Raw genomic sequence first — 23896 nt, forward strand, 5'->3', positions numbered from 1 at the left:
AATATTATAGTTTATCTCTGAAAAGTGAACATCATAAAACATTTTATTGTTTATCAACGGCTATAAAGTGACATTAAAGCGGACAACAACACATATAGAAAAAACACATCGAATTTAAAATATTTGTCTTATTTTGTACAAAGGACACTTATCTTTCTTGAGAAAGGGTATGACACACATTTATCGCAATTTGCACACGAATATCACATTTATATCACTGAATATATGAAAGATAGTCTGATATATCAATGTTTTTCCTTATATCGGGACAGAATTAAGTTGACAATTAATCACTTCACACAGCTCCGGTAGGTATCAAAGTTTTCACTTATTGTTATCATAATGGTTCATGTTACAATATTTCTGCGCGCCGGCAAACGCCCGGTTACAGAGTAATACACTGAGAGTACAACCAGTTTTTCAAACGCTGTCAGGAGAAACAAATTGTGTTAAATCAGATGAAACAGAATTAGTGTAAAATAAGAGAAACGGATTAAAAAGATACACCCACCACAAAACAGAACAAAAGTGTTCCTATGTCCTAATCTATTGACTTCTATCCTGCTTTTAACGTGTAAGAGCTTGTACTCTCTTTCTTTCCTTTTGTCGAAAATAACAGATATGTGTACTACAATTAACCGTGTATAAAGCCAACAACCCACCATTTTATTTATATCTAAATTAAGTGCTGTCGCCGGTTGCTCATTATGTGTGCCACACAAGAGATACCAGTGTTTCATGTGATACTGTATATAAAAGGAATTTCATGCATAACACAATATTATTTGAGAGATATTTTCACCAGCGTGGACACACGTATTTAGAGTATCGCTAACTTTCCGAAAACACGGACTGAGTAGACTTATAAAAGGGTCTGAGATTTATTAACGTTTTGATGTATATCTCCACAGATTTTCTATTCGTAGAATTTGTAACTTGTTGAAGTTTTTACAAAATTTAGAGACATATCTCCATTATCAATAACCTTCACATTGATGTAAGAAGGGAGCTTTCACTAAACAGTAATGAGTAACCTCATAATTAAAAGAAAAAACTTATAATGGTAATTAAAGTAAGTTATAGTTTCCAGAGATGTAATTCGTTCGACATTATCGTTATGAACATGTAATGACATAGAAAAGACCACTGCAGAAATAAAGTGGTAAGACCGTCACGAATAATTTATAAAGCAATTAATCACAGCACGTACAAACGGGTTAAGAAATGGTTGGCGATTGATTTAAACCTATCTTTACGAGCCAGAGAATTTACAGCCAGCTTCCCTACAACAATATCGATATATTTCAACAAGAATCTGACATAGCGCCTTTACACGTTTACTATGGTTCATGAACTTCAGACACGTAACCGCTTGTACGAAAGACGTCGACCTTTGTGGTTCCTGTGTGTGTGTTATTGACGCTTGACGATGTGTTTATCAGCGCTTGTATGGTTTGAGAAAAATCGTTTACAATTTTGTGAACTAAACCGAAACAGAAATGCCGAAAATTTAAGCTTTCCTTTCAAACTTGTTGCGGCACCAAGCACGCAAAATGTTCAAAGCAAATAATATGAAATTTATGTAAAGATAAATTTACTTTAAGGTATATCGCTTCCTATATTTTCGAAATCAAATTACCTTATGAAGATTTCTGCAGTGGAACGACTTGGAGCTTTTTACTCCAACTTAAAGTGAATGAACAACAGGTAGCAAATTGTAGTATGCTACAGGGAAAGTTGTAAGACAGTAGTTACACTTCAATCAACACGGCCGTAATGGGATTTTTCATACAGATCGAGTAAGAAGTTAATACGGTTTCATGAAAAAAATTTAGTTCAGTTTAAAATTCTCATTCATTCACTCAAGAAACGTTCTTCTAGTTACTGATTTCGGTTTTTAAGTACGCAGCATTTTCTTTTCATGGGCACTAGTCAGATTTTTAAATGTCCATGAAGGAAATTTATGTAAATTTAGTCAAAAACTCATTCTTCTACCATTATTGTATTTAACATGTGCAAGGTTCAAGTTATTTTCTTAAGTTGTAACTGTTTGGGTGATAGTTTTAGGCATATAACGCTTTGTGTGAGATGTACCATTACTAGCAGTACATTTCAGGGCTGAGAAAAAATGCCAGTTGGGTGTAGGGCGGTATAATTATGAAAAAACAACTAAAAATTTCAACGCTAAGACTCCCTTCGTGTTGCGCGGGACACTTGGCCAGCAACAACTTCAAATGGACCAAAACAATAAGGTAAAGTTACTCGAGGGTGTCAAAGAGAAGTTTCGGGCGATCTATGACGAGCCACCGACGACCTTCAATGATAAGCTGAATAGAACTGGATCCAGACCGTCTACCAAATATCGGCATGGAAGTCTTTGGAAGAGGCATAAGTCCAGGACTAGACGTCTTGGGGTATAATAAGCAGACTAATGTATTTTTCAGTAAAATTTCAACTTTTATCTTTCTGGAATGTGAGGGTCCTCTCTCCCTCCACCCTAGAATAAAAAAGAGGTGTTAATTCGGCATTAGTCTGAAGAAAAATAGAAATGTAATGTACACTCACTAGCAACAAATGTACATAGAGGTTTTTTTCGTGAAATCCCAAAATTGTTTATTCATTCGAGACCAACTAATATGCTATCACCCCGTCACCACTAAAACAGGTAATAGGTACGTTACTCGTTCTCACTGAATTACTACTTGATACGTCTGTGACATATTACCGAACGTGAACCCAAAGTTCTCATTGTAACTACAACAGTAGTAAGTGAATTAGGGTGAGCGACTGTGTGTGAACCATCCAGACGCGTTCTGACTGAATTACTGCCTGCAGCGATTCTGATATATCATAGAACGTGACTCTGCAGTTCTTATTGTACCTGCAACAGTATTGAGTTACGTAAAGGGAGCCAATGTGTGTGAATATTAACCATCCAGACGGAAGCGGGATTTTACAGAGAGTACACCAAGCCTTTTTTGTTTCCAACAAAACAGGGTGTTCTGATATTCCCGCTACAAACTTCTTGGACCTGTAGATGGGGGTGAGTGCATAGTATTTCGATTAGCAATCCATTTCCAGAAACATACTGATTCCGTTGTACGATGGTTTCCATTCAGGTGCGTTAGGCGTCCACGTCTACTGAGGGAAAGAGAAAAGTCTGAGGTGATTGGCCAAGTATGCAATGGGGCACAAAGTGTGTATTACGTTAGACGGTCACCTGATGTTACTTAACGCCGTATGCAAAGTTTAATTTACGATACTACTACAGAGACAGAGGCCTTGCCGAAGTGGCTCCACCTGTTTCCGTGAGATCACCGAAGTTAAGCGCTGTCGGGCGTGGTCGGCAGCAGGATGGGTGACCATCCAGGCCACCACGCGCCGTTGACATTTATCGGGGTGCTCTCAACCTCGTGATGCCAATTGAGGAGCCGTTCGACCGAATAGTAGCGGTGTCAGTCAAGAATACCATCATAAGGACCGCGAGAGCGGTGTGCTGACCCCACGCCCCTCCTATCCGCATCGTCCCCTGAGGATGACACGGCGGTCGGATGGTCCCGGGACGCCACTCGTGGGCTGACGACGGTGTACTACAGTGACAGAGGAAGTTCTGCTCGCACGAGTTCCGGCCGCTACACTAGGAACTGAAGAGACACCGCGTGGCATGGAGAGTGTGTAGCAGAACATGGTTCTTAGGTACATTGACTATAACAATGACGGTGGTCGCCACATCGAGCTGCCGTTACGAATTGTTCTGTACGTTCAGTATGTTGCGCTCTATTTTTGTTTTGCAATAGTGTAAACACGTCGCGTGTAATTATTAATGGTTAATCGATAAAAGGATGTTTTATTAAGCTTCCTTTCGAATAGTTAGCTAACAGTTGCAGCGCATGATGCCTAATTCGTGGTGCCTCGTTCGTGAGGTGTTACAGTTAAAAATGGTTCAAATGGCTCTGAGCACTATGTGACTTAACTTTTGAGGTCATCAGTCTCCTAGAACTTAGAACAACGGAAACCTAAATAACCTAAGTGCATCACACACATCCATGCCCGAGGCAGAATTCGAACCTGCGACCGTAGCAGTCGCGCGGTTACAGACTGAAGCGGCTAGAACCGCTCGGCGATTCCGGTCGGCCCTGAAGCAGAGATTGATGAGTTAAAAATCTGAAACAGTCGTAGAAAGGACATGGGTTCATATTGTAAATATTAAGTACTCATTCCAACCTACAAGTGCTACAAATTTTTAACGGAAATTTCCGAACACCCTGTCATACGAGAACCCATGTCGTTTACAATGTGTTTACCAGAAGCTGCTTAGCACTAATGGTTTCTGAAGATACTCATTTTATGGCCAAAAATGGTCTCGCTTTGAGTGTCTGATAAGTAAGAATTAGTGTGTCGACTCATTTCCTGTGACTTGGCGATATGCTCAGTGAACACGGCACTGGATGTCGTGTTGCAGGAGGTTATAGTGTTGGGCGTCAGCCTGCAGCCGGTGATGCAGAGAGACAGCAGCGCCGACGCCGACGCAGACGTCCTCGAGCGGTGGTGGTGCTGGCTCAGACGGTGCTCTCGTGGGCGCGCACGTGCAGGGTCTCCGAAGAACAGGCCAGGGCCGCCCCGCTGAGCCGACAGGCTGGCGCGTGTAGCGACGTCCGCGACGTGGCCAACGACAGCGCGTGCGGTGACATCACCTCCAGCTGCAGGCAGGACACGACAAGACACGCTTTTTAGCGCAGTTGGCAGGTAGAGAGTTAACTGCATTGATATTCTTCTCGGTGTGGTGCCGCGTCTTAAAATACCTTGAATTTTCCAATCTGTTAGGGGGCTACATTGTGATTCTAACATACACTGCTGGCCATTAAAATTGCTACACCAAGAAGAAATGCAGATGATAAACGGGTATTCATTGGACAAAAATATTATACTAGAACTGACATGTGATTCATATACACGCAGTTTGGATGCATAGATCCTGACAAATAAGTACCCAGAACAACCACCTCTGGCCGTAATAATGGCCTTGATACACCTGGGCATCGAGTCAAACTGAGCTTTGTTGGTGTGTACAGGTACAGCGGCCCATGCAACATCAACACGGTACCACAGTCCACCAAGAGTAGTGACTGGCGTATTGTGACGAGCCAGCTGCTCGGCCACCATTGCCCAGACGTTTTCAATTGGTGAGAGATCTGGAGAATGTGCTGGTGACGATAGCAGTCGAACATTTTCTGTATCTAAAAGGCCCGTACAGGACCTGCAACATACGGTCGTGGATAATCCTGCTGAAATGTAGGGTTTCGCAGGGATCGAATGAAGGTTGGAGCCACGGGTCGTAACACATCTGAAATGTAACGACCACTGTTTAAAGTGCCGCCAATGGCAGCCCATACCATCACGCCAGGTGATAGGCCAGTATGGCGATGACGAATACATGCTTCCAATGTGCGTTCACCTGGATTCATCCGAAAGAATGACGTTTTGCCATTCGTGTACCCAGGTTGGTCGTTCAGTGAGCCATCGCAGGCTCTCTTGTCTGTGATCCAGCGTCAAGGGTAACCGCAGCCATGGTGTCCTAGCTGATAGTCCATGCCGCTGCAAGCGTCGTCGAACTGCTCGTGCAGATGATCGTTGTCTTGCAAACATCCCGACTCAGGGATCGAGGCGTGGCTGCACGATCTGTCACAGCCATGCGGATAAGGTGCCTGTCATTTCGACTGCTAGTGATACGAGGCCGTTGGGATCCAGCACGGCGTTCCGTATTACCTTCCTGAACCAACCGGTTCCATATTCTGCTAGCAGTGATTGGATCTCGACCATCGCGACCAACAATGTCGCGTTACGATAAACCGCAAACGCGATAGGCTATAATCCGACCCTTATCAAAGTTGGAAACGGCATGGTACGCATTTCGTCTCCTGATACGCGGCATCATAACAACGTTTCACCAGGCAACGCTGGTCAACTGCTGTTTGAGTATGAGAAATCGGTTGGAGACTTTCCTCATATCAGCACGTTGCAGGTGTCGCCATTGGCGCCAACCTTGTGTGAATGCTCTGAAAGGCTAATCATTTGCATATCACAGCATCGTATACCTGTTCGGTAAATTTCGCGCCTGTAGTACGTCATCTTCGTGGTGTAGCATTTTTAATGGCCAGCAGTGTATTAGTAAAATGCACTCATGCTCACAAATTAAGTATAATGCTGACACATGGTGAAACAACGCTCTGGTGGGTGGTTTTCGGGTTTAAATCGCCTCGGGGTATGACCATGAGGTGCATTTGACCTGCGGTCGTCGCACGGTGGCGCTAGCAGCCGTCAACATACGCAGAGATGTGTTCGTGCTTGTCACAGTAAGGTGCAGCGAGTCAGTGTGCAGATGTTTTCAGAAGTGGTAATGGTGACTGTCTGTTGAAAATGACTGAAAGATCACATATTGATGACGTCATGAGGGGTAGAATTCTAGGGCCACTGGAGGCTTGTCAAACACAGCAGGCCGTAGCACGGGCCCTCCGTGTGCCAAAAAGTGTGATCTCAAGATTATGGCAACTATTCCTTCCCCTATGAACCATAGACCTTGCCGTTGGTGGAGAGGCTTGCGTGCCTCAACGATACAGATGGCCGTACCGCAGGTGCAACCACAACGGTGGGTTATCTGTTGAGAGGCCAGACAAACGTGTGGTTCCTGAAGAGGGGTAGCAACCTTTTCAGTAGTTGCACGGGCAACAGTCTGTATGATTGTCTGATCTGGCCTTGTAACACTAACCAAAACGGCCTTGCTGTGCTGGTACTGCGAACTGCTCAAAGCAAGGGGAAACTACAGCCGTAGCTTTTCCCGAGGGCATGCATTTTACTGTATGGTTAAAAGATATTGGCGTCTACTTGGGTAAAATATTCCGGAGGTATAATAGTCCCCCATTCGGAGGGGGTAAGCTACTAAAAACAGCATAGTGAACGCATTATTGTGGGCAAGATAGACACGAAGCCCACGCCTACTACAGTAGTACAAGTTTAGGTGCGCTGCATCAAACCAGTCTCAGGACAGAAGACCACAACAACGACAACAACATTCCTGCAGATAGGAAACGTGTCCAGGTGATACAGTACGGGACGTCCACAGTGTACAACACCACAAGCAGACCGATATCTACTATCAGGGCCCGCAGATGGCCACGGAGTACTGCAGGTAGCCTTGCTCGGGAGCTTACCGCAGGCACTGGAACAGTCTACACACAGTCTACACACAGTCTACACACGACTTAACAGACATGGTTTATTCGCCCGGAGACCTGCAAGGTGCATTCCACTGACCCCTGGTCACAGGAGAGCCCGTAAAGCTCTGGTCACTGGAACAGTGGTCCCAGGTTATGTTCACGGACGAGTCCAGGTGTAGCCTGAACAATGATTCTCGCCGGGTTTCATCTGGCGTGACCCATGAACCACTTACCATCCCCTTAATGTCATTGAAACGGACCTGTACGGAGGTCGTGGTTTGATTGTGTGGGGTGGGATTACGATTGGTGTACGAACACCCCTGCATGTCTTCGACAGAGGAACTGCAACAGGTCTGGTGCATCAGCACTTCATTTTGCACCAGTATGTCCGCCTTTCAGGGATGCAGTGGGTCACACCTTCCTCCTAATGGATGATAACGCACGGTCCCACCGAGCAGCCATCGTAGAGGAGTACCTTTGCAACAGAAGATACCAGGCTGCCTATTCTCCAGACATAAGCCCCATCGAGCACGTCTGCGGTGCTCTCGGTCGACGTATGGCTGCACGTGTTCAAACCCCTAGGACTCTTCAGGAGCTCCGACAGGCACTGGTACAAGAATGGGAGGCTGGACCCCAGCAGCTGCTTGATCCCCTGATACAGAGTGTGCCAACCCGTTGTGATACCCGGGACTTGCAGACCTGTGTCGTGTGTGTTCTCTATGTGCCTACACTATTAGCGCCAGTTTTCAGTAGTGCCACGTTGTGTGGCACCAAATTCTTCAATTATCCTTAAGTTATGTGCATGAGTGTACTTGGGGCGTTCAGCAACAAATTCTCAGTTTCTCGCAAAGTTTTGGTTGAAAAATTACGAAATTTGCTTGGGATCAACGAAATATTCTCCCTTCAACCCTTATGGTTTCATGATGTTCCGATGGCTGGCAGTGCTATACGTAGCCTTCAATATGGTGTCTGCAATGGAGGTACACTCAACACAGAGAGCTGTCACTGAGTTTAATTTTGCAGAAAAGCCAGAACATCGGACATATTCGTAGGCCTTTCAGAATTCCTACGGAGACCGGACAGTGAACAAAAGCACGATGAGTTGTTGTGCGAGGGGTCTGTCATCATCGCAACAAGGTCGCACCTGTCCGATCTTCCCCCGTGCCGGTAGGCCGTAAGAAGCTGACAATCTCTCAATGCTGGAACGTGCAAACTCTCTCACTCGACGTTATAGACGGGTAAGAAGCACACACCTCGCAGCACACAACTGAAGAATGCAAACTAACTCCTTCTTCTCCATGACAACTCAAGGCCTGACACAAGTTTTCGCACCCGAGAGGACCTCACGAAACTTCATTGGTCTTCCTCATCCAACCTACAGCATTTCGACTTTACCGAATGAAGAATACATTTGGTGTGGATGAAGGGGAGTTCATTGATGCAGCAAGACGTTGTCTCGAACGTCGTTTAGTTTAGTGGCATCATGCTGGCATACGAGTCCTACGAGTAAGGTAGAGTAAGACCGTTACACTAAACAGAGATTATATTGATAAACAGGGTTTTGAACCAAAAGAGGGGAGATAACGGGCGTACTGCAGTTCTGAATAAAACCAGCTTGCTTTCAGAAAAAAAGTGTGACATTACTTATTGTACACCTCTCGTATTAACATTTACTAAACACACATGTACTACCACATTAGACCACAAATAATATGATGCTTCTCTAGAGCCGGCACTTCTCTTGACATAAATTACACAATAATCTGCAAAAACAAAACAAAAAACTTGTTAGAACGTAAATTGCAGCACGTCCTCCCGTAGCCTGGTTTAACAACAGCTAAATGGCAGTTACGTGAAAAAAGTATCAAAAAGAAGCATCCCATTTAAAAATTGTTACGTTATTTGAGATATATGCGTGAACAACGGACTGTTGAAAAAACTCTCGAGTTTTACGTGATTCCCGCAAGGTAGCAGCAGTGCATGCCCACTTCAGTTCTAGTAGAAATGGTTTCGGGACAACAGGGAGAGTTTTGTGTTCTACGTTTTGCGCATTGCGGGTCACTAATAACTGTTCACCATGACGTTAGTATTAGGTATGGTGTAGATCCTCCTACAGCAGACAGTATTAGACGATAGCATGAACAACTCAGAGAAACAGGTTGTTGTGTAAAGGCCAATCATCAGGCTGTCTCCGAGTGTCTGACACAGACGTGTAACACAACCGCCATAGTTTCACCAGGAGTCCGCAGAAATGCGATCTCCGTGCAAGTGGACAGCTCAGACAGCCGTTAACAACTATTTATTGTGTGTGAAGTTCAGTATTGAATATATTGTGCATTAATATTACGTTGTGCTTAAAAAGTAAAAGTCTGATTGATAAAAAACTGTGCGTTATGAACTAAAACATCGTCAGACTTCATGTTGTGTAAACTTGTGAAACAGATTATAAATTACGAAACAATCTGACTTAAATTAAATCAATTAACTAAAAATATTTCCCTGAAGCAAATTGCTGATTCTTGCAAAGACGGAGTAGGACTCCCAATACTTTGATATAATAATGTGATTGTTTATATTCTTTGCAATTTGTTTTATAAGTTAAAACATATTACTGTATTATTGGGAATGTTTTACGTTATATGGCACATTCATTTATTTGTCAGGCGTGCATCATGGTAACAAAAATGGTTCAAATGGCTCTGAGCACTATGGGACTCAACAAAACAAAAAAATAGTTCAAATAGCTCTGAGCACTATGGGACTTAATTTCTGAGGTCATCAGTCCCCTAGAACTTCGAACTACTTAAACCTAACTAACCTAAGGACATCACACACATCCATGCCGGAGGCAGGATTCGAACTTACGACCGTAATGGTCGCGTGGTTCCAGACTGTAGCGCCTAGAACCGCTAGGCCACCCCGGCCGTCTGGACTCAACATCTGAGGTCAACAGTCCCCTAGTACTTAGAACTACCTGAACCTAACTAACCTAAGGACATCACACACATCCATGCCGGATGCTGGATTCGAACTTACTACCGTAATGGTCGCGCGGTTCCAGACAATAGCGCCTAGAACTGCTAGGCCACCCCGGCCTTCTGGTCTCAACATCTGAGGTCAACAGTCCCGTAGTACTTAGAACTACCTAAACCTAACAAACCTAAGGACATCACACACATACATGCCGGAGGCAGGGTTCGAACTTGCGACCGGAGCAGTCGCGCTGTTCCAGACTGTAGCGACTAGAACCGCTGCGCCACTCCGGCCGGCATCATGATAACAATAAGTACTAGTTTGGTAATCGCAACATTGCGTTAATGGAAAATATGTTTAATAGGGAAGTCCATGCAGCTGTTATATAGATATGCCTGTGCAGCTGATTCAATGAATACTAACCCTACATCGACTAATTGGAGTCATCTGAAAAGCAATTTTGATTATTATGCAACTAGTCTCATTTCTGTCGTGTTTTATAACTTGTTTTATAAGTACTGAAGGGAAAGAAAAAGTGTAAAATTTGAAGACAACGTCTTCCATACTAGTATCACCAGTCTGCTAGATTTTGTATTTTTGTTCTGTTTCTTGAGCGAATGTGTTAGCTGTTGGCCCCATCAAGTGTAACTTTTAACACTAAAAATGAATCTTATTTTGCCAGTTCTAATCGTTTGAGTCAGAATACTTTTATATGTATATCAGACTTCCCATCTTTTGCATCTTATTTCTGCGTTCAAACAACTGTTGCTCTTTATGTTCTTTCAATCTTCACTGCACATATCTGAATATGCCAGTAGCCGATATTACGTAATAGATAAAGAAATATTTATAAACGATCTAGATGTTTTCACTCACAATGCTTTGCCTTCTGATGAGAGTGCTATTACCAACTGTGAGGAACTGCGGCGGAAGGTGGAGATAGTGCATGAGGTTGCGGCCTCCCCTGATATCAGGAGCTGAGAGATTTTGTACAGCTTCTACAACTCAGACCCTCTTGAACACAGAGGCCACCTGGCTACATACTGTAGTATATGCATTAATGTCGTCAATGGCTTTGACCGTGTTGGTGCTATAATACTGAAGCTCAATAAATACCTTAAGTAAAACGATAGATGTTTGCGAGATGAAGGAAAAGCTACTATTGTCACAACTAGTTCCTGGTGCACTACAGGTTGCAGTTTCAATACCTCCAGCTTCAGCGAACGTTGCAAAATCATCTTTTCACCCAAGTTAAAATGAGTGGAAAAAATGATGGACTGCATCTTTACAATGGGATGAGTAATCATTTTTCCATGTGACTGGTGATGATACGGGGAACTATTGAAGATGCCCTCTTGGATGTTTTGTGATGCTAAGACTCTTACACTATACAGATTCAGCTCACACTTCCATAACGTACAAATGGAACGGTTTTTCTGTGCTCTGTTAGTAAACATATTCACTTCTAATGAAAGGTGAACGAAAAGTGGTAATTGCACGATACAACATAGTGGACTGCGTAATTCTGATCGGCCGCTCTGACAATGGCGTCATTAGCATATGATACGGGGTCGGCACACCGATGTCCTTCAGCTCCTACATCCAGATAGATCCCTTTATTCCTCACTAAGCAAAGTGTGCCCTGTTGAAGTAATCACACCAAAGGAAAACCCCTGGTAGAGCCGGGAACTGACTCGCGATCTTCGCATTCACACCCGCTGACAGCTCAACCAGAGAAGTGGACCCTAATTAGCTTATAGGCCTGGTAACCACAACTTTTACACAATAATGGAAGAGTAGTGGTTTTTTTCCTATAGGTGATAAGTCACTCCACTTAATAATGGATTGTTTCGGCACTTACAACCGTGAATCTTTAGATTTTGTAGTAACTATTGGATACAAAAATGCCAGACCAATCCGATGGACATAGTTCACGATACATGCTGCAGTGAAGTTCCTTTTCTAGAGCATAAATTAGCAAATTCTCGATTTGCAAGTATTGAAAATAAAACAAAGTTAAGTCCGTGACGTATTCTGTAAACAGAAGTTTTAGTGTGTGTAGCAGAATGGGAGATCCGACTTTCTCTGTCCAACCAGTAACATTAAGTGGACAAGTATTGATTCTCTGTATCTTAAAACAAGCAGTTTCTTTTATTTTATTGATTATGCACTTTGAACCCACGACAGTGGTAAAATAGGTATTGCGCCTATTCCCTTTATTACACCATTTTCAAATCCCTTCGTAAGCTAGGTTTCGAGCCACAGATTGTTAGTATTTAAAAAGCACTTTCTGTATTATGCAGTGTGGAGGTAGCCTTTGGCATCGTGAATCTGGCTAAAGAGTTGGATCGTATATACGTTCTATAGCACTATACAGACAAATTATGGGTAATAGTGACGGTTTTGTTACTTACACGTTATTTAGCTACTTTAGTTGTAAATACTGAATCTCAAAGCGATCGTTAGACCAAGTGCGAATAACATTCCTCTGAGATGTACTTCGTTCAACAACCCGTGTACAGCCATTCGACTAATGCGCCCAAAACGACAAATATGAAGGGGAAAAACTGGTTTATTTAAGTCTTTTACAGTAGGAATCTAACTTTGCAGATAAACGTAGCACCCTAGAGATGGAAATAAGTTAAAAAACGTTGATTATATCTTCCTGGTTTTTTACACTGCATTTAACGTGACAAGTGGAATGAACAGCTATTAAGCTATAGAAAGATGACTTATGCGCAAAACATACAGAAGGAGTCGGTTTTTTAATGTGTAGAACATTTATTAGAGCAAAAAATAAACTGATTTGTAACAGTATTAACTGGGTGTGATCTTGGGTTTTTAAATAAACGGTATGCAGTCCCCGGATGGAAGAACAGTACTAAGGAATACTGCTTACTTTTGCTGCAGATATACGCACCGTTCTCCTGTAAATGTCTTCGCTCCTTCGTCGCTGAAGTTGGACCGGCGGAGGCGATCGTACTGTCGGCAGGTGGACGCTCTGCGTCCCGAAATCTGTGAAATCAACAGCTGTTAACAGTTCTTAGGTAATTTGGTGCGTAACCAACATGAAGTGTAGTGATAAAAATGTAGTGTGTAAAATCTGTCGTAGGAAGAGAAAGGTCTACATCATACCAAAGTGTAAAAGAAATGATCGGAAAAATTATGTGGGAAACAGACAGACTTGCATAATCAGCGATTTAGACATTTATTTTTCACTCACTCGATAAGAAATTAGAACAGCAGAAGAAGGCCGAAAATAGTTAACGTTAAATACCAAAGGTACCTTCTGAATGTTAAGCACTCAACTTATTAAAAGTTAAAATTAATAAAAGTAATGGTAACCAGAAGTACTACTGAGACATTTCCAAGGCAGTGGGGCCACTTTTTATGGTAATATGTCATTCAGTGCTGGTCCAGTAGACTGTGGATTTCTGGAGATTGTTTGGAGGCAGCCGCTGAATCATCTAAAATTTTGCTTCTGAAAATGCACTAGCACGATAGTCATTTTGTGTTGCGATTAATAGCTATCTTGTGTGTGGAGTCTCTTATCATTTTGGTATTCTTCATGAGAGCAACCTCAAATGACGCTGCAAATCTAAGAGTTGAAGATTTATTTGCATTGTAGGCTCGTAGCCATAGTAAAGTCTTGCTTTTTGTTTTATTAAAAAGAGAAAGTAACAGTCTTGCTCCGCGGGTTCTACCGATCAATTAACACTGAATTCAGTGAAGATATTTTTATTTGGACGACGAAGTCGAAAAACCGATGAAAAAACCCAACTTCTTTCAAATGGCCGCTATTTTGTTTCCTATGGTACAAATAATTCAAGCGAGGTAAAACTCCTAAAGAATCTTATACAGGGTGTTACAAAAAAGTACGGCCAAACTTTCAGGAAACATTCCTCAGGCACAAATAAAGAAAAGATGTTATGTGGACATGTGTCCGGAAACGCTTCATTTCCATGTTAGAGCTCATTTTAGTTTCATTCTTTCACCTACCATCAATGAAGCCCGTTATCATGATTTCACACGGGGTACTCTACCGGTGCTGCTAGAACATGTGCCTTTACAAGTACGACACAACATGTGGTTCATGAACGATGGAGCTCCTGCACTTTTCAGTCGAAGTGTTCGTACGCTTCTCAACAACAGATTCGGAGACCGAGGGATTGGTAGAGGCGGACCAATTCCATGGCCTTCACGCTCCCCTGACCTCAACCCTGTTGACTTTCATTTAGGGGGGCATTTGAAAGCTCTTCTCTACGCAACACCGGTACCAAATGTAGAGACTCTTCGTGCTTGTATTGTGGAAAGCTGTGATACAATACGCCATTCTCCAGGGCTGCATCAGCGCATAAGGGATTCCATGCGACGGAGGGTAGATGCATGTATCCTCGCAAACAGAGGACATTTTGAACATTTCCTTTAACGAAGTGTTTGAAGTCACGCTGGTACGTTCTGTCGCTGTGTGTTTCCATTCCATGATTAATGTGATTCGAAGAGAAGTAATAAAATGAGCTCTAACATGGAAAGTAAGCGTTTCCGGACACATGTCTACATAACATATTTTCTTTCTTTGTGTGTGAGGAATGTTTCCTGAAAGTTTGGCCGTAGCTTTTTGTAACACACTGTATACTTCGATAACATCAACTTAATTTTTATTTCAGAATAGCTCGCTGACTTGTGACATACCGCGCATGGATATCTACATCGAAATTTTGTTTAGTTCCGACGGCAGTACTGCCTTTGCTCTTCGACATTTCGGGGCGACCAAATTCCGGTTTGTAGAGGAAATATCAATAAACATTTTGACCAAATTTGAAATTGATATCTATAACGCATCCCGAGAAGAAGATTCTCAAAGAACAACCTCTTTTCGGGCCAAAGATAGTAAACCACCCTTTAACATAATGGTCGGAGCTTAAACGCGTCAAGACAGACAGACAGAAGAGTGGATGGTACATCTATCCACAGCTACATCCATACTCCGCAAGCCACCTGACGGTGTGTGGCGGAGGGTACCCTTAGTACTTCTATCGGTTCTCCCTTATATTCCAGTCTCGTATTGTTCGTGGAAAGGAGCATTGTCGGTATGCTTCTGTGTGGGCTCTAATCTCTCTGATTTTATCCTCATGATCTCTTCGCGAGATATACGTAGGAGGGAGCAATATACTGCTTGACTCTTCGGTGAAGGTACCTTCTCGAAACTTTAACAAAAGCCCGTACCGAGCTACTGAGCGTCTCTCCTGCAGAGTCTTCCACTGGAGTTTATCTATCATCTCCGTAACGCTTTCGCGATTACTGAATGGTCCAGTAAAGAAGCGCGCTGCTCTCCGGTGGATCTTCTCTATCTCTTCTATCAACCCTATCTGGTACGGATCCCACACTGCTGAGCAGTATTCAAGCAGTGGGCGAAAAGTGTACTGTAACTCATTTCCTTTGTTTTCGGATAGCATTTCCTTAAGATTCTTCCAATCAATCTCAGTCTGGCATCTGCTTTACCGACAATCAACTTAATATGATCATTCCATTTTAAATCGCTCCTAATGCCTACTCCCAGATAATTTATGGAATTAACTGCTTCCAGTTGCTGAACTGCTATTTTGTAGCTAAATGATAAGGGATCTATCTTTCTATGTATTCGCAGCACATTACCCTTCTCTACATTGAGATTGAATTGCCATTCCCTGCGTCAATTCGCTGCAGATCCTCCTGAAATTCAGTACAATTTTCCATTGTTAGAACCTCTCGATACACCACAGCATCATATGCAAAAACATTAGTGAACTTCCGATGTCATCCACAAGGTCATTTATGTATATTGTGAATAGCAACGGTCCTATGACTCCCCTGTGGCACACCTGAAATCACTCTTACTTCGGAAGACTTCTCTCCACTGAGAATGACATTCTGCGTTCTGTTATCTAGGAACTCTTCCATCCAATCGTACAATTGGTCTGATAGTGCATATGCTCTTACTTTGTTCATTAAACGACTGTGGGGAACTGTATCGAAAGCGTTGCGGAAGTCAAGAAACACGGCATCTACCTGTGAACCCGTGTCTATGGCCCCCTGAGTCTCGTGGACGAATAGCGCGAGCTGGGTTTCACACGACCGTCTCTTTCGAAACCCATGCTGATTCCTACAGAGTAGATTTCTAGTCTCCAGATAAGTCACTATACTCGAACATTTTACGTGTATACCTGGGTAGGCGGCGTGCGAGATGATGTCGGGGTCGTCCGCCCCCCCGGGGTCTATGAGCTTGGCCGCCCCCGCGGGCGGCGCGCCGCCCACCGCCTTGTCGACGCAGCGCGGCCGCGCGCCCGGCAGCGCCACCACCGCTCCCGCTCCCGCGCCGCCGCCCCCGTTGTCGCCACGCGGACCCAGCGCCGGCGGGTGGTCGTGGCGCTGCGAGCGGCACAGCAGCCGCGTCACGAGCGCGATGCCGACGCCCATCACGACCATGGAGGCAAGCACGGCCAGCACCAGCCACACCGCCATCAGCGACGAGCCGCCGCCCGCGCTCTCTGCGGCAGCGAGCGGGTTCACCAGTTCAAGGGCGCAGCCTCGTCCACCCACTCGTAAATAAATGGCTCAAGGCTCTGTCCGCCAGACACACACATCAGGAAATGTTGACGTTTTTTGTTAATGTTTCCTGCCTTTTTCCTCTGACGCTCGTAGTAGCTTCAGTTTACAAAGATAAGACAACACCTGTTTTTGCAAACTGAAATTTGTTCTTCAGTATCAGATATTTTTCGTCTATTCCTCTTACGCATCTACATTGGTCGATAAGACATATAAAATTATTTAATTATACACATACTGATGTGAGATCCGTGGTGATTTTGTGGCAATTTCTTTAGAGTTAGGCGTTTCTATTGACAATTATATAATTTTCTTTTTTGACATAAAAAGCAACGAATACAAAAAAAATGCCAAAAAGCAAACAGTCAAATTTTTTTATGTTGTTGTTTGACTTTGGAACTAATGTGACACACAATTCTCGACCACCCACCGGCTGACAAGATACATTTGAAAGAAATTTCGCCCGCGCTGACATAATCCCACATCTCGAAACTACCATGAACTTTGTGCGTCCAAAGCAATCCAACATGTACTCCAAAACGTTGACATTTTTTGCACCTATGTAAGAGTCCATGTAGCAGCATCTCTGATTATGTTTAACGACTTTGTTTTAGTTTTTATTTGGTATCTCTTGACTTTTTGCCCCTTGACTTTTGCGTCTATTGCAGTAACAAAGTGTATAGTGCCTGCACCGTCTTAATTCAGTTGTGAATCATAATGCCTAAAGTATATTATAATCGTGAATAACAAAAAATGACCCTAAAGTTTAATGTCAAAAGTACATATTGCTCCAGTGGTAACATTTCGAAACCACTAATATCAGCAGTAGTGCAAACACAAATGTAAAGTCACAATAACATTAGATATACACAATTTAGCGTTAATGATCTCCTCAGTATGATCATTACAAAATAAACACATCTTATAACCTCTACTAGTACTTTTAAAAAAATCAATAAAATGATGATTCAAGGCAGAGAACACTGGGAATGAAAGGGTTAAGGACTCGAGAAGCACATCAACCAGAGTTGGCCGAAGACGCCTCAGAACTTTTTCTGCTACTTATGTCTATAAAATCCAAGGTAAAAGTGTAATCATTGAGCCGTCGTCGCCATCTCTTAAGCAAGTCAGCAATTTAAGAGTGTAAACTGCACAGACGTTTATTTCGAGACATCCGCTGTGCTCCTGGGTTAGGTATACTACGTGTGTTATATCGTTTTACTTTCCGATAACCACGACTTGATTTAAAGAGTGTACTGGTTTCCAACTGCCTCACTTGCTCTGTTAAAACTATTTATGCCCACTTATTCTGTCTGTTGGGTTTGAGTCTTTTTAGTGATTTATGGACATTATTTGGATTGGGTTTTGCAATTTGTCTGCTACTCACGATTAATGGAAGTGCAATTTAACTACCTACCGTTTTAATTATTGATTAATTTTTTTCATTATTTTATTGAACTAGCACCAGTTAACACAATGTACATTGCTACATACTCTTATGGCTGAGATTTTCATTCTAATTAACGCCATGTATGTCTGTTTCAATGAGACAAGCGTTACCTGTTCATGAAATTTCAAGCAATATGTCTTTGATTTACACAGACGGTAGATACCGCATTGTTTCGTAGTTGATTATTGCCTATTTTGATCTGCTGTGTTTGCAGTTGTTAATTACTATGTTAATAAATGTTCCGTGATGCTTGATGAATATTATTCGGAATATTTTTACGGGAAATTTCTCTTTGTCTTCTCTAATACTTCTTGAACTACTGTGTGCGTTACTGATTTCATTTTGAGACGGAAACTCTACAGTATGTTGCGATGTCAAACCTCAGTTTAAAATTGTTCAAATTGTAAAAACGAAATTCTAACTTCTGATATTTTTGCTCTCATCTGAGTTGTCAAAGCTCGTAACATCCTTAAATAAATTCATCTTTCCTGAGTAAACTCTCATGTTTTTGGTGGACTGGCACCTTACCACCCCGAACTTCCTCACTTTCTATTATATTTCCAATAGTGAATATTAAAAGTGAGACAAATGCCAATGGAATGTTTGAAGTAGAAGTGCAATAAGAATAAGAATATCACTTGCTAAAGTCAGAAAAAATAAAGGTAAGACAAAGTCGTTAAGAAAGCTACGTCGCATGTGATTTGCTTGAATATTTAAAAGTTGTGGGTGCCCAAGGACAAACAATAATTGCCGTTTAACGACGTTTCAGTTAAACTTTTGTAATTTTCGAGCGCCATATACTGAATGGCATGATCGTTAGTGAAATAGTAAGGATACTGACGAGAGAGTGTAAGCTGTAGTATTGTTAACATAATACTTTCTGTAGTATTGATAGCTTGAAATCGTTGTCTAGTAAACAGGAAGTATAACTAAAATGTTGTACACCAAAATTATTGAATTGCACCACGTGCACCATACCGTGAGTGAAACTGCAATGTAGTCAAGAGGGACGTGGGACTGCTGTGAGACACATGGTCACACCTCGTAACCCTCTCATGTTCACCGTGTGTGAGATTTTGACCTCTCCCCCCCCCCCCCCCCCCAACCAAATAATTTCCAATTGTCCTTTATTGAACTTGTGACTGCTAAAAGTAAATCGTAAATCAGTAATGGCAGGCTGTTTGAGACCCTGTCCAGTATTGAGTATCATTTCTTTTCATTTAATATCAGACGAGCCAACAGTGGGATACATGGGTACTCAGCTAGAAATGAGTAAGACGGCATTATCAGCCCGATACATATTAGTGAATAGTGAGTGCGAGAAAACTGCAACAATGAGGCATTTCTGTGCATTTTTTTGGGCGCACGGGTCACTTGGACGAACTCGCATCATTACAATTTGAGTTTCTTTACATGTCAGTACGTTGGAGTTTTTCATCTCTGGTGGTTTTGTAGGCATTTCTGAACTCAGAGGTTAGATGTTGATACTTCAGAGGGAAAAAAATACGAGCATACATGCAATCCATAGTAGAAAAAATAGACTGGTGGTTATTTATTGAAGAAAAATATCAAGTAATCGATTGAAGCATTGTAATTGGAACTCTGTGTTAATTGTTTGTGATAAAGGCTCTGATTAATAAGCGGGATTCGTGAGGTGTTAGAGTTCAAGTATTTAATAAAACATAGATATGAATGGCGGGACAGCATCAATTGTACCCTGAGAACAAATACTAAATACGGTGTATAAAACAATGTATCCAAATGTGTACAGTAATTACCGAGCCGTGGCGCAGTCGACCTTGGTTGTGTGGTTATCTTTGTTCGATATCTCTCGCTAAATTGAAGCTTTTATTACTAGAGGAATTGTAAGGCGGCTAAGTTTAAAAGGCCGAGCTCACTGGCGTCGAGGGAGAGAGAAACCGGGGAGCGAGTACTATATTGCGCAGAAAGTAGGCGGAGCCACTGTGTAACTCGCCGCACGCCGCGGGCTCTGTGTTGTTTCGTGTGTAGACTGTCGCTCCTGTAGCACCGTTGGTGGTTTCTGCCAGGCTAACGAAGAACATAGTGTGTCAGTGTCGGCACTAGACAAGTGTTAGTTTGGGGAAATGTGATTAACCGCTTTCTGCTAACGTAGTTTCTCTTTGTTTCATATTGACGGCATCGCTCCAGATACCGCTTAGGAGTCAAGTTATTGCCGATAATGTAAGGAACGCAGTCAACTATGGAGTGCCCTCTAAGTGTGTCTAATATACAGGGTGTTCAAAAAAATATCGAATTTTTTGAGATTTGGTACTACTTATCGAAACAAGAAAAATGGGTCCGGAAATGCATACTTTCTGAGATACACACATGTTTACAGGACGTGTTCACCGTTGCGTCCATCCAAGAAGCACCTCGCTGCCCTCCGGCGTAAGGAATGACTCAACCTTTGATGTATACCCGGTTGTTGTTGCACCTATTGGCACGCATTGAAGACGCGATCCTGCAGTGCCCGCTCATCGTTGATTAGCGTGGCGTAGACCAATTCCTTCACGTGTCCTCACAGCGAAAAATCTAGGGGATTGAGGACTGGGGAACGAGCAGGGAAAGGTGTGAGGGCGCCCGACCAATATAGCAGTCCTGAAATGTCTGCGTCAGATGTTCGCGCACATTGTGACGAAAGTGTGTTGGTGAGCCACATTTGTACTTGTTGGTGCAGTGGCACAGCACACAGCAAGTTAGACAACACGTTACTGAGACATTCCAGCTAATGCGCCCAAGTGAACCTTTCTGGTAGCACGTATAGCACTATTAAACTAAAGCCAAGGACGGTTGACCTTAAGTTGATGCCCTGTTTCCTGGATTACTTGGGGATTTACATCTGCCCCTTACATGCCTGTTATGGAAATTTACAACACCCAACACCATATCTCTTGTGAACCCTTCCTCATCGGTAAATACAATCTTGGATGTGTGCAGTGGTCCGCAGCAAAATTCTGCAACAGATATTGATAGAACCGCCGTCTTATATGATGATAGAGTGGCCTTAGGACCTGTTAGCGCTACAGATGTCATGGATACAGCACATACTCATGAAGTACCCTCCAGATAAGACCGACACACGCCTTCTGCTGCTTCTAATTGTCGCACACGGGCCCCAGGGGTTTACTCCACTTAACGCAGCACACTCTCCTCCAGGTCAGGTGCGCTGACTGTACAGGGCTTTCCACGGTCAGTATTCCGAGGTGCCCGGCTACTTGCATCTCTTAGAAGCTGGTAAAGTATGACGAACAGCTTACCAGAGGGCACTCTGCGCTGACGATATTTTCCATCGTAGAGCGCACGGACTCTCAAAAAAATGGTTCAAATGGCTCTGAGCACTATGGGACTTAACATCTCAGGTCATCAGTCCCCTTGAACTTCGAAACAACTTAAACCTAACTAACCTAAGGACATCACACACATCCATGCCCGCGGCAGGATTCGAACCTGCGACCGTGGCAGTCCCGCGGTTCCCGGCACGGACTCTCAGGCTAGGTCCATTTGCTACACCGTAGAATACCATATCCGCCATTTCACCTGTCTCCCGCTGCCAGCAAGTGGTCGAAGAGAGAATACAAACAGCACAAAAACAATAAACAAGTAAGTGAGAGTGCATTTGCAAGAAGGTAAAACACCACGACACGTTCCAAGGATTCACAGTACTGTACAATAAGGCACACAAACACGTCAGAAATTAACGTAGCCTGCAACATGACTCGAAGCACGCAACTGTCTGCAGACCACCTGATGGTAGACACAGTATCGTTTGTAAGACATCATAATATCCTGCCGACACATTTAACGTAGCACCAATGGAACGACTGTGCTAATATTTGCGAACAAGCGTCTTGCAGACACATATTTAAATCGAAAAGTATGCGTTTCCGGATCCATGTCTGTAAGGAGCGTTCAGAAAGAAAAGAGGTGGAGGCAATATTACAGAAACCGGTACCTGTATGTTAAAAGTTTTGACCCTGGCTGTTGAGACACTTGTCCCCCTACGACACAAGGTGGTGAATGGCTGTCTCATACAATTCCCGGGGCTGCGATGTTAACCAGTTCAGCACGTACAGTTGGACGTCGTCATCCGAGGTGAATTGTTTGCCCCTCAGAGCCTTCTTATGGGGATCATAGGGAGAGAGGTCCGAACTGTATGGAGGATGGCCGAGAACCTCCCATTTTAATTTCTGCATGTGTACCATGTCTGTGTTGGCTGTATGAGGCTTTGCAATGTCGTGCAACAGAATGACACCACTGGTGAGATTCCCTGGTAGATTTGATCGCTTGGCGAAGGGTGGTGAAAGTTTGCGAGTAGCGCTTGGCATTCACTGTTGTCCCGTGCTTCAGGAAGTGAATCAGAAGAGGGCCATCTTGGTCAAAGAAGAACGTTAGCACAACCTTTCCTGCACTCGTGTGGACGGCGACGTCCAGCTGTATGTGCCGAACTGCTTAACATCGCAGCCCCGGGAATTTTATGAGACAGCCATTCACCACCTTGTGTCACAGTAGGACAAGTGTCTCAATAGCCAGGGTCAATAATTCCAACATACAGGTACAGGTTTCTGTAACTATGCATCCGGCTGGTTTCTTTAAGAATCGCCCCTTATATCTGACTTATTTTTCTTGTTTCCTTTTCCTTTTTGAACACGCTGTAAATGGGAATGGAATTACAGCGCTAGCAATGAAGGTTTCAATGAGAGTTGTATTACTTTACAAAATGCATGTTTGACCATCAACTGCTTTTTTTGTCTAAAATCCAAATATCGATCGGCTTCCGTCACAAATCATCTTGACGTATTACGGTTACAACAGTTTAGGTCACAACGCAAAACCTGTCATTACTTAAACAGTGGGCACGCCCCATACGTAAAGCGTGCTGCTATTTAAGGAACGAAAAATTTGATGTTGTGGCCTAAACTATTTTACCACTAGTCTGTGAAGCTGATCTGTCGCAGGAATAGGTCAGTATTTGGGTTTTAAATTTAAAAAACAACAGCTGATAGTCAGACACGCATTTTATACATAATTTGATGGCACTTAGTAGTCACCTTCCAAAAATGTTCAGGTTTGATTACTGTTTACCATTGAGCCATGGTGGCTCGTAGGGATTCCTTTTTCGATAGGACTGGCGCTCTTTGATTTGCGGCTATTCGAGTCGGCTAAATATCGTGCGCCGGCACCAGGAGTATTGTGCCCAACACGGGCGGCTAGTGAGAAAGTGGACGTGAAATGTCTAGACAGACGAAGTGCTTCTCCGTAAGGCCGGGTAGTAGGATTTGGCATATGCAGCAATTTTGGGATTAAAAGTCGCACGCCTCTATGTGCTTTGACTATTTAAATGCCGCTTATTTAAAATCTGACGTTCGAGCTCCGATGACTGTTAAGGCTAAATGGTGGCGCTAATATTATTGGAGGTGTCTGAGTACCTACCTTTTGATTAGCAAGTCCTCACATGGTTCATAATCATCTATTACACTGACCATTAAAATTGCTACACCACGAAGATGACGTGCCACAGACGCGAAATTCAACCGACAGGAAGAAGGTGTTGTGATATGCAAATGATTAGCTTCTCAGAGCATTCACACAAGGTTGGCGCCGGTGGCGACACCTACAACGTGCTGACATCGAGCAAAGTTTCCTACAGATTTCT

General features: G+C 43.2%; 1 protein-coding gene across 1 annotated transcript in view; it reads right to left on the bottom strand.

Moving 5' to 3' along the window:
- Nucleotides 1-286: 286 nt before the first annotated feature.
- Nucleotides 287-23896, bottom strand: part of LOC126267870 (hemicentin-2-like) — a 778179-nt gene continuing 754569 nt past the window's right edge. The window contains exons 12-14 of the mRNA XM_049973180.1: nucleotides 16391-16714; nucleotides 13108-13202; nucleotides 287-4700 (exon numbers count right to left, since the gene is read on the bottom strand). Of these exons, the coding sequence (XP_049829137.1) occupies nucleotides 4560-4700; nucleotides 13108-13202; nucleotides 16391-16714 (560 nt within the window). The 3' untranslated portion in view covers nucleotides 287-4559. The remainder of the gene's footprint in view (nucleotides 4701-13107; nucleotides 13203-16390; nucleotides 16715-23896) is intronic.

This window comes from Schistocerca gregaria, chromosome 4, assembly GCF_023897955.1.
Source record: "Schistocerca gregaria isolate iqSchGreg1 chromosome 4, iqSchGreg1.2, whole genome shotgun sequence".
NCBI classification, from domain to species: Eukaryota; Metazoa; Arthropoda; class Insecta; order Orthoptera; family Acrididae; genus Schistocerca; species Schistocerca gregaria.